This window comes from Salvelinus namaycush, chromosome 18 (assembly GCF_016432855.1).
Source record: "Salvelinus namaycush isolate Seneca chromosome 18, SaNama_1.0, whole genome shotgun sequence".
Taxonomy (NCBI): Eukaryota; Metazoa; Chordata; class Actinopteri; order Salmoniformes; family Salmonidae; genus Salvelinus; species Salvelinus namaycush.
In genome coordinates this window covers 36911430-36922740 of record NC_052324.1, presented here as the reverse complement: position 1 = coordinate 36922740, position 11311 = coordinate 36911430, and the positions used below count along the sequence as shown (strand labels likewise).

The 11311-nt window shown below is 40.7% G+C and overlaps 1 protein-coding gene across 1 annotated transcript in view; it reads left to right on the top strand.

Annotated features, from left to right (window-relative positions):
* Positions 1-2439: 2439 nt before the first annotated feature.
* Positions 2440-11311, top strand: part of LOC120062809 (kinase suppressor of Ras 2-like) — a 136418-nt gene continuing 127546 nt past the window's right edge. Inside the window, 1 exon segment of the mRNA XM_039012881.1 lies at positions 2440-2616. Coding sequence (XP_038868809.1) covers positions 2440-2616 — 177 coding nt within the window.

Genomic DNA, 11311 nt, shown 5'->3' with positions numbered 1-11311 from the left:
AGACAGACAACTGTTGCAGTTCATTTGGAGTATACAACCATAACACATGTAGCTATGGTTATTTTAGTGGTGTGTGTGTGTGTGCATGTCTGTGTGTGAGTCTGGCAAGATATCTACAAGTAGGCTTAAAAGGGCACATGTTAACAGAATAGCCTAAATGTGTCTAAAATTATCCCAATTTTGTTCTCTGAAAAATGACCCAAAAAAGTATTCAGACCCCTTCCTTGACTTTTTCCACATTTTTTTTACGTTACAGCTTTATTCTAAAATTGATTAAATAAAAAATGTTCCTCATCAATCCACAAACAAAACCCCATAATGACATCACAATACCCCATAATGACATCACAATACCCCATAATGACACACAGTACCCCATAATGACAAAGTGAAAACAGTTAAGACATTTTTGCAAATGTATAAAAATGTAAAAAATATTTACATAAGTATTCAGACCCTTTGCTATGAGACTCAGAATTAAGCTCAGGTGCATCCTGTTTCCATTGATCATCCTTGAGATGTTTCTACAACTTGATTGGCGTCCACCTGTGATAAATTAAATTGATTGGACATAATTTGGAAAGGCACCCATGTATCTATATAAGGTCCCACAGTTGACAGTGCATGTCAGAGCAAAAACCAAGCCATGAGGTCGAAGGAATTGTCCGTAGAGCTCCGAGGCAGGATTGTGTCTAGGCACATATCTGGGGAAGGGTACCAAAAATGTTTCGCAGCATTGAAGGTCCCCAGGAACACAGTGGCCTCCATCATTCTTAAATGGAAGAAATTTGGAACCACCAAGACTCTTCCTAGAGCTGGCCTCCCAGCCAAACTGAGCAATCGGGGGAAAAGGGTCTTGGTCAGGGAGGTGACCAAGAACCCAATGGTCACTTTGACAGAGCTCCAGAGTTCCTCTGTGGAGATGGGAGAACCTTACAGAAGGACAACCATCTCTGCAGCACTCCACCAATCTGGCTTTTATGGTAGAGTGGCCAGACGGAAGCCACTCCTCAGTAAAAGGCACATGACAGCCTACTTGGAGTTTGCCAAAAGTCACCTAAAGACTCTGCATATATGAGAAACAAGATTCTCTGGTCTGATGAAACCAAGATTGAACTCTTTGGCCTGAATGCCAAGCATCACATCTGGAGAAAACCTGGCACCATCCCTATGGTGAAGCATGGTGGTGGCAGCATCATACTGTGGGGATGTTTTTCAGCGGCAGGGACTGGGAGACTAGTCAGGATCGAGGGAAAGATGAACGGAGCGAAGTACAGAGAGATCCTTGGTGAAAACCTGCTCCAGAGCACTAAGGACCTCAGACTGGGGCGAAGGTTCACCTTCCAACAGGACAACGACCCTAAGCGCACAGCCAAGACAACGCGGGAGTGGCTTCGGGACAAGTCTCTGAATGTCCTTGAGTGTCCCAGCCAGAATCCGAACTTGAACCTGATTGAACATCTCTGGGGGGACCTGAAAATAGCTGAAGAAGACTCGAGGCTGTAATTGCTTTCAAAGATGCTTCAACAAAATTCTGAGTAAAGGGTCTGAATACTTGTGTAAATGTGATATTTACGTTTTTTATTTATAAAACATGCTTTTGATTTGTCAATATCGGGTATTGTGTGTAGATTTGTGAGGGGATCTAATCTTAATCCATTTTAGAATAAGGCTGTAATTTAACAAAATGTGTAAATAGTCCTGATAACACGTTAAAATCCTGATGTGGAGCTGATGATGGAGCATATCGATAACGGAGTTCAAACAGTGAACTCACTCTCACTGCACTGATGCACATAATCTCGCGATAACTCCTCCCCCACGCAGCATCACTCGGCGGTGGTGCCTCTCCTCCCGCTGCTTCCGTGGGCGATGCGATCCCCTTGCTGTAGATTTGATTGACTGGAAACATGTCGGTGTGGTGGTGGGAGCGACCCGGGATGCAGCTGCTGGCAAGGGAGACGGGGAGTACCTGTACCCAATCCACACAGCATCACCTTTAAAATGATTATATGACGATGCTTTAATTTAATGGATCCGTTTATGTTATTATGATGCGTTGGTTTTTTATTTGAAATGAATAAACAACGCTCAATGGATTTATTAGCTGAGGCTTGATCGGTTGTGTTCTGATTTTTGTTTCTGTTATGGAGGTAGCCTACGCTATCTGCATATTGTGTTTGATGATATAGCTCTCAGCATCAGTACCAGGTTCAATCAGAAACACCTTGATGAACAACCACCACCAGGAAATACAAGGACTATTGCAATGGAGTCGCCTTTCACATAGATCACATCTCATCTGTAAACCAATGTACATAATAGAATATACCACCACGTTTGCTGGCGTTTTATTACATGGAGTTTTTTCCACCTTTATTTTCTGAGTATATTGTTTTTTGAAGTTACACATAAAAAAACGACCACTGCTCGCAAGCAATGGACGAGAAGAATATGACAAAAAGCGACGAGCAGCATCTGAGTTTGCAAAAAGCCTTGCAGCAGTGCGAGTTGGTGCAAAATATGATAGACATAAGCATTTCCAGCTTGGAGGGATTGAGGACCAAATGTGCCACATCTAACGACTTGACACAGAAAGAAATACGAACGCTGGAGGTAAGCAAAAGCACCCATTCCGTAGAATGAAAAAGGCTACGGCTGCGCTGAGGCTGCTAATCATGTATTTTGATCAAAATCACTGTTGGGTTGGTTGTCACGTCTATCATAGCCTATATCAACATCAATGTACATTATTCGATGTCGTTAAAATTGTTTACTATATCATTGGAATACTGTTTTTCCCCCTTATGTTATACAGCCTAGATGTGTTTTATGCAGTGTAATAAATGAAGAAAAAGCTAGCTGCAGGGAGCAGGCTGTTGTGGGCTTGCGCATTCTGCAGGTGGTGGAAAGAAGGTGGTTTATTCAGCTCTAGAACTCTTCTCCATCAGAATTCTCCCTGAGAACGTTGAGGCCTAAACACTTTCTGTTTACGATTCATCATCATCATCAGTAATATGCTCTGCATATCATCAGCTAGATTGCAACAACTGTTATGCAAGTGTGTATTAGTGAAATTGAGATCCGATTTAATTGGCCCACAGGGTATTCCATAAATTGCGTTATGTAATGGACATGATGTTATCCAAAGACAGTGTAATGTTTTTTTATTTTTTTGTATCAAAACATACTCTGGGTACATTTCAGGTGCACTTAGGCCCTAAATGGTTTAAACCAGAGATTCCTGTGTATGTTACACAGGCAGGTGACTTTAAACGGAAGACATGTAAACAGAGGTCCAATGTGATGGGACTTGATGATGTGTGAGTAAAAAAGGGCACCATCATTATGCTCAACATAATGAGATGACATAGGCCTGTAATAGATGTACAATTAAGTTTTAGTGGCCACAGCTGGAGGAATAGCAGGCCTCTATATACTGTTTGTTTATTCATTTACTCAATCATGTAGTTTTCCCACTGATACAAGGAAAAAAATCCACATCTATGCCTCTCATATGGACTTTATATATATAGGCACACCATTTTACAATATTTTGTAATTTGAAGGGATAAGTAGGCCTAGATGCTTGAGTTGAATTGAATTTCAGAGAGTAGATTGAAAACATACACTACATTAGGCTCTATAGCTAGGACTACAGTACATTATGGCCACTCGTTAACTTAATAGTCTACCTGTTTGGGTGAATGGAACATGCTGAATAGATTCCCCATGTCTAGCTAGGTTACAATTATTTGTTCTAACAAATGTTCACACACAGTTTATCGTTCCCCACTCCCTAGCTACCAACCAAAAACACCACTTTGAAATGTACGCCTAATAGTTTGACTCAGGGAAACTGCTGTGTCATGCAGGTACAGCATCTTCAGTCAGGAAAAACATGGCTGCACTCAAACTCTAAAAAGACATGTCTGCCATTGACATGTGGCCTTATGGCCCTGTTATGTTAGTTAGGTGGTAGGTTTGCTGTATGTTTGCACATGCTGTCATGCACACTGTTTGGGCCTTCTGAGGCAGAGGGCACAGTACTAGAGGATTGGGCAGTCATATTTGGTAACATTTTAACTTATGTTGCTCTTCTTCCTGTGTAGTTCTAATAGCATTATATTAGCATGTTGTTATCATGTATTCATAAGGGCCAAACGTGGTCAAGCAGTTGCCTCTCACAGATTTTAGCCATGGCATGGGTCAGGCTGTTGCTGTAAAAACGTTATTAATACATTTCATTTATTGATTGAGTGTGTTGGACAAGGCCTTTAGATTAGATACAGTTAAAGGTGCAATCTGCAATGGATACATCCATTTTTTACTTTTAAATGAATGAAATATAACCATTGATTCTTGAAGAATATCATTTAGAAATGCCTCATGAGATTAGTTAAACTGTTGTATTCCATCAGAACCCAAAATAGAAACTTGTTTAACTCCAAATATCACGATATCATGGATGGTCAGTCCTTGCATCTAAACTTTTGTTTGTCTATGAATTTGACAGTGGTTACATTTCTGCAGCCTACCCCTTAGCTTTTTACCACAACAGTGGTGGGGCATCATCTTTGGTATTGTTTGAACTGCAGATTCCCCCTTTAACTTGTATTCTCCAGGCCGGGTCAGGTTTCTGGCTTCATTGGCAGGTAACGTTGCACTTATAGTAGAATCATGCACTTGTTGCACCCCATAGTTTATTCATGATTTTTTACTTGCTGCACTTGTTGCATCTCCAACAAAGTCCTGTGTTAACACAGACATATGCAATATTATAGAAACAACAATTTACGAATGTGAAAGCATCTGACCATTGTGTCACGGGCGTCTGAAGAAGAGGACCAAGGTGCAGCGTGGTGAGCGTACATACTTTTATTTTAATGATGTCGCCAACAAAACAATAAACATACAGAAACGACCGTGAAGCTTAACTCGGCTATAATGCCGCTAACAAAGATAACTTCCCACCAAGACAGGTGGGAAAAAGGGCTACCTAAGTATGGTTCTCAATCAGAGACAACGATAGACAGCTGCCTCTGATTGAGAACCACATCCGGCCAAACACAAAGAAATAGAAAACATAGAAATAAAGAAACTAGAATGCCCACCCTAGTCACCCTAGTAAAAGCCTCTCAATGGCCAGGGCGTGACACATTGCAACTGTGATATATGACTTTGTTTGTAAAATGTCCCCCTGTACAGTTCAAGACATTGAGAAGTGTGTTCTTATATCACAGGTTATTATGAGGGAGAAATTCAATATGAGGAACATGAGGAATTTTGGGTTCACTTTGATTTGCCACTTTTTGCACAAAAGAGCTGTCTTGACTTACTGTGCAATACTTGTTGAAGGACAGTTTAACTGTTGTTAAACAGAACATACAGTACTCTACAATGCAATACAACTTAATTGATCCCTTTGGGGTTTCTGAATGTTTGAATGGCTCATCTATTGAACTGTGGGTCAGTTTCCCAGGCACAGATTAAGCCTAGTCCTGGACTAAAAAGCTCTTCAATAGTGATTCTGCTTTGTTTGGCAGTGTCTCTCTGTTGTGAAGCAAGGTGCATGTGGGATAGGGTCGGACTATACTATATCACATGGGATAGGGTCAAAGTTCAGACTACACCATATCACATGGGATAGGGTCAGAGTTCAGACTATACCATATCACATGGGATAGGGTCAGAGTTCAGACTATACCATATCACATGGGATAGCGTATCTCATATGCCTATGCCATCATAGGAGATGTGTCTCAAGTTAAAAACACCCCATCTGAGTTATGACCAACACCTTCTCCCTAGTTACAATGACCAACACCTTTTCCCTAGTTACGATGACCAACACCTTCTCCCTAGTTACAATGGCCAACACCTTCTCCCTAGTTACAATGGCCAACACCTTTTCCCTAGTTACAATGGCCAACACCTTTTCCCTAGTGCAGACAAAACATTTCTGGCCCTACCATGGGAGCAGGTCAAATATCAGCTCTCCACACCCCAATGGTAACCATAACCTTCGGCTCAAAAAACACACTCACTAGCACCAGTGTGGAAAGACAACAACCTCCACACAAACCAGTGTTTCCTTTGTTTCTCTGGTTGCATTAGATGCTACTGTACTGTACTGACCCACTGTTTGCCATTCACCCCTTTAATAAACGAGCTGTATTGGACCTAGTCCGAGTTCTGAAGGTATTCAGACCCCTTCCCTTTTTCCACATTTTGTTAGGTCACAGCCTTATTCTAAAATTTTTTTTTTTTTTTTAAACATATCCTCATCAATCTACACACAATACCCCATAATGTCAAAGCCAAAACAGGTCCTTGAGATGTTTCTACAACTTGATTGGAGTCCACCTGTGGTAAATTCAATTGATTCGACATGATTTGTAAAGGCACACACCTGTCTATATAAGGTCCCACAGTTGACAGTGCATGTCAGAGCAAAAACCAAGACATGAGGTAGAAGGAATTGTCCGTAGAGCTCAGAGACAGGATTGTGTCGAAGGCACAGATCTGGGGAAAGAGTACCAAAAAGGGAGAGAAGGGCCTTGGTCAGGGAGGTGACCAAGAACCCGATGGTCACTTTGACAGAGCTCCAGAGTTCCTTTGTGGAGATGGGAGAACCTTCCAGAAGGACAACTATCTCTGCAGCACTCCACCAATCAGGCCTTTATGGTAGAGTGGCCAGACGGAAGCCACTCCTCAGTAAAAGGCACATGTCAGCGCGCTCTCTGTGACCATGAGAAACAAGATTCTCTGGTCTCTGGTCTGATGAAACGAAGATTGAACTCTTTGGTCTAAATGCCAAGTGTCACATCTGGAGGAAACCTGACACCATCCCTACGGTGAACCATGTTGGTGGCAGCATCATGCTGTGGGGATGTTTTTCAGCGGCAGGGACTGGGAGACTAATCAGGATCGAGGAAAAGATGAACGGAGCGAAGTACAGAGAGATATTTGATGAAAACCTGCTCCAGAGCACTCATATGACAAAGCAATGAGAAAAAAAACGATCTATTTTAGAATAAGGCTGTAAAGTAAACTTTTGGGCGATTCACTATATATATACACTACTGTTCAAAAGTTTGGGGTCACTTAGAGATTTTCTTGTTTTCGAAAGAAAAGCTTTTTTTTTTGTCTATTAAAATAACACCAAATTTATCAGAAATACAGCGTATTTTTTTTACCTTTATTTAACAAGGCAAGTCAGTTAAGAACAAATTCTTATTTACAATGACGGCCTAGGAACAGTAGGTTAACTGTCTTGTTCAGGGGCAGAACGACAGATTTCTTACCTTGTCATCTCAGGGATTCAATCTAGCAACCTTTCAGTTACTGGCCCAACGCTCTAACCACTAGGCTATGTAGACATTGTTAATGTTGTAAATGACTATTGTAGCTGGAAACGGCTGATTTTTAGTGGAATATTAGGCATACAGAGGCCCATTATCAGCAACCATCACTCCTGTGTTCCAATGGCACGTTGTGTTAGCTAATCCAAGTTTATCATTTTAAAAGGCTAATTGATCATTAGAAAACCCTTTTGCCATTATGTTAGCACACTTGAAAACTGTTGTTCTGATTAAAGAAGCAATAAAACTGGCCTTCTTTAGACTAGTATCTGGAGCATCAGCATTTGTGGGTTCGATTACAGGCTCAAAATGGCCAGAAACAAATAACTTTCTTCTAAAATTCGTCAGTCTATTCTTGTTCTGGCCAGCATCCCGGAGTCGCCTCTTCACTGTTGACGTTGAGACTGGTGTTTTGCGGGTACTATTTAATGAAGCTGCCAGTTGAGGACTTGTGAGGCGTCTGTTTCTCAAACTAGACACTCTAATGTACTTGTCCTCTTGCTCAGTTGTGGACCAGGGCCTCCCACTCCTCTTTCTATTCTGGTTAGAGCCAGTTTGCTCTGTTCTGTGAAGGGAGTAGTACACAGCGTTGTACGAGATCTTCAGTTTCTTGGCAATTTCTCGCATGGAATAGCCTTCAGTTCTCAGAACAAGAATAAACTACAGGCCATTCAATTACAGGCCATTTTGAGCCTGTAATCGAACGCACAAATGCTGATGCTCCAGATACTCAACTAGTCTAAAGGCCAGTTTTATTGCTTCTTTAATCAGAACAACAGTTTTCAGCTGTGCTAATATAATGGCAAAAGGGTTTTCTAATGATCAATTAGCCTTTTAAAATGATAAACTTGGATTAGCTAACACAACGTGCCATTGGAACACAGGAGTGATGGTTGCTGATAATGGGCCTCTGTACACCTATGTAGATATTCCATTAAAAATCAGCCGTTTCCAGCTACAATTGTCATTTACAACATTAACAATGTCTACACTGTATTTCTGATCAATTTGACGTTATTTTAACAAAGAAGTTATTTTCTTTAAAAAAACAAGGAAATTTCTAAGTGACCCCAAACTTTTGAACGGTAGTGTATATATCTACATGTTTTTAACATGTTTTTAATACAGTCAGCAAATAATTGAATGAATTCAGAACTCGTGAAGTTATACCTAGGCTGAATATATGCGTTCCACAACCATATGACCCACTAATTATTTAATTATTTTATCAAAATAGTTGTAGCTGCTTTTTTTGTTGTTGCAATAATCACTGATCTGGCTTTTAGGTCTGTATATAAAAAATTCAATTTTTTTGTTACAAATTTAACCAGAATCATGCATTATGCACATTCACTAATAATGTAGTAGGCATTATTAAAAAAATTAACACTATTCTCATAAACAACCTCTCTAGCAGAAGCCCACGTGCTAGTAAGTAGCCAGCTAATATCACGTTTAGCCAACTTGGATCTAGGTATAATTTCACAAGCTCTGAATTCAGTTAACAAGGCAAAACAGTTTAATTGTTATGAACACACCCTTCTGTCCGTCTCCCAACTGTTTGTTCAGCATGTTAGCCTATCCACTTTGTTCAGATGTTGAAATCAAGTGGCCAACCATATTTCTCAGAATGAGAACGAGTTGCCGATTCCTTATGTAATTGTTTCATGTTTATTGCACATTTATTAAACAGACTAAATAGCTAGTATAACAATCGTTATTTGACTACAATGCTGCTGGCGATACAGGGTACCGTAAAAACTGAGCATTCATTTTCCAGAATGAATGTTCATTGGTATACCGTTTTAGTAGTGTCTGCTCTGCTCGAAATTTGAGGAGTTCAAACATATACAGGGTATCGTTAGAAATGTTAACTTATCCTCTATTACAGTAAAATAATGTCTCAATGTGTGTTGGTGTCCATATGACCAATTCTGTTGGACCAAACCTCATAAGCAAATAGCAAGTGGAAAACGTTTGTCAGAGAGGAAGAAGTGATCTCTCATCTTTGTTGTTGGGAGTGGTAGAGGGAGGGGCTTGGGAGAAAGAGGCGAAGCGCGCCAAAATCTGTCCAAAATAAACCCAATGCGTTTCTATGCGCTTATTTTGAACCTATTGTCGCCTGTCTTCCCGCCTTTGGGACAACGATTCCCATTGTTAGGGCGGAGACATGAGCAACTCGTCATTATATCCAGATCTCTGGTGTAAATGGGAAGGTGAACAGCACAGAAGGAGCGAACGGAACGAGATCAAAAGACAACATGAACGTGGATATAAACGCTCATAAAAACGAAAAACACAAAAAAACTCGATTCTGCGATACAGGCGCAAAAACACACATTCGAATTTATGGAATTTATTCGATATATCGCCCAGCCCTAGTTAATTTGTAAACATATTATGTCTTCATTTTAAGCCTAACATTTCAAATCAAATGTTATTGGTCACATACACATATTTAGTATATATGTTTGCGGGTGTAGTGACATGCTTGTGTTCCTAGCTCCAACAGTGAAGTAATATCTATCAATTCACAACAATACACACATATAAAAGTAAAATAATGGAATTAAGAGATATATAAATATTAGGGCGAGCAATGTCGAAGTGGCATTGACCAAAATACAGTAGAATAGAATACAGTATATACATATAAAATGAGTAAAGCAGTATGTAAACATTATTAATAAAGTGACTAGTGTTCCATTATTAAAGTGACCAGTGATTCCATGTCTGTGTGTATAGGGCAGCAGCCTCTTAGGTGCAGGCTTCAGTAACCGGGTGGGAGCCGGCTAGTCAAGAAGCTATACATGGTGTCGCAGGGCGTCCATTTAGACTGCTAGCTGGCTGCAATAATTTAATTACTTGTTCAGGAATTAAAGTTGGAAATCCAAACATTGCAGATTGTAAAATTAATGTGGAATACAACAGCATACTAATCAGCTACCAATTGTTTTATATAGGGTAACATGGGGTAAGACGCCCCCCTAAGATCAATGTCTGTTTGCTGACAACAAATACGTTTGGAGAAAAACATTTAAGGTGGATGATGACCATGCTTAGGGTAACAAACTATAAAGGAAAATACATGGCTACAGTTGACAGATTTTTAGTTATTTAATAAAACATGTGGCAGGCCTTAATGCCTGGCCATTTTCAATAGCTTTCAGGGCACAACAAAATGCCTCTTTGCCATAGCCACCACAATCAGATATTTTCTTGTAAACTCTCATCCGTTCTTTAGAACGCTGGATAACTGACCCCTAACCCCTATTCTGACACTAACCTAACCCTAACCCCTATTCTGACCCTAACCTAACTCTAACCCCTATTCTGACCCTAACGCCTATTCTGACCATAACCTAACCCCAACCCCTATTCTTACCCTAACCTAACCCTAACCCCTATTCTGACCCTAACCTAACCCTAACCCCTATTCTGACCCTAACCCCTATTCTGACCCTAACCCCAACCCTGGCCCCAATTTTAACTCTATTAGCTTATGCTAACTAGCTGGCTAGCATGTATTTCCCCTCAGACTTTCTGCTAGTGAGGTTGCAAGCTAGCTAACTGGGTGCTAGCTAGCTATGCTAGCAGGCGTTAGCTTATGCTAACTAGCTGGCTAGCATTTATTTCACCTCATACTTTCTGCTAGTGAGGTTGCTAGTTAGCTAACTGGGCTAGCCAGTGTCTAAATCACAGCTAGACTTGCTTGGGCCAAGCCACATGAGCAATGGACATTAGACCGGTGGAAATCTGTCCTTTGGTCTGATTTTTGAGAGTTTTAGTTCCAACCGCCGTGTCTTTGTGAGACGCACATGAGGTGAACGGTTGATCTCTGCATGTGTAGTTCCCACCGTTAAGCATGGAGGAGGAGGTGTGATGGTGTGGGGTGCTTTGCTGGTGACACTGTCGGTGATTTATTTGAGAACTTAAATAAACTTAAA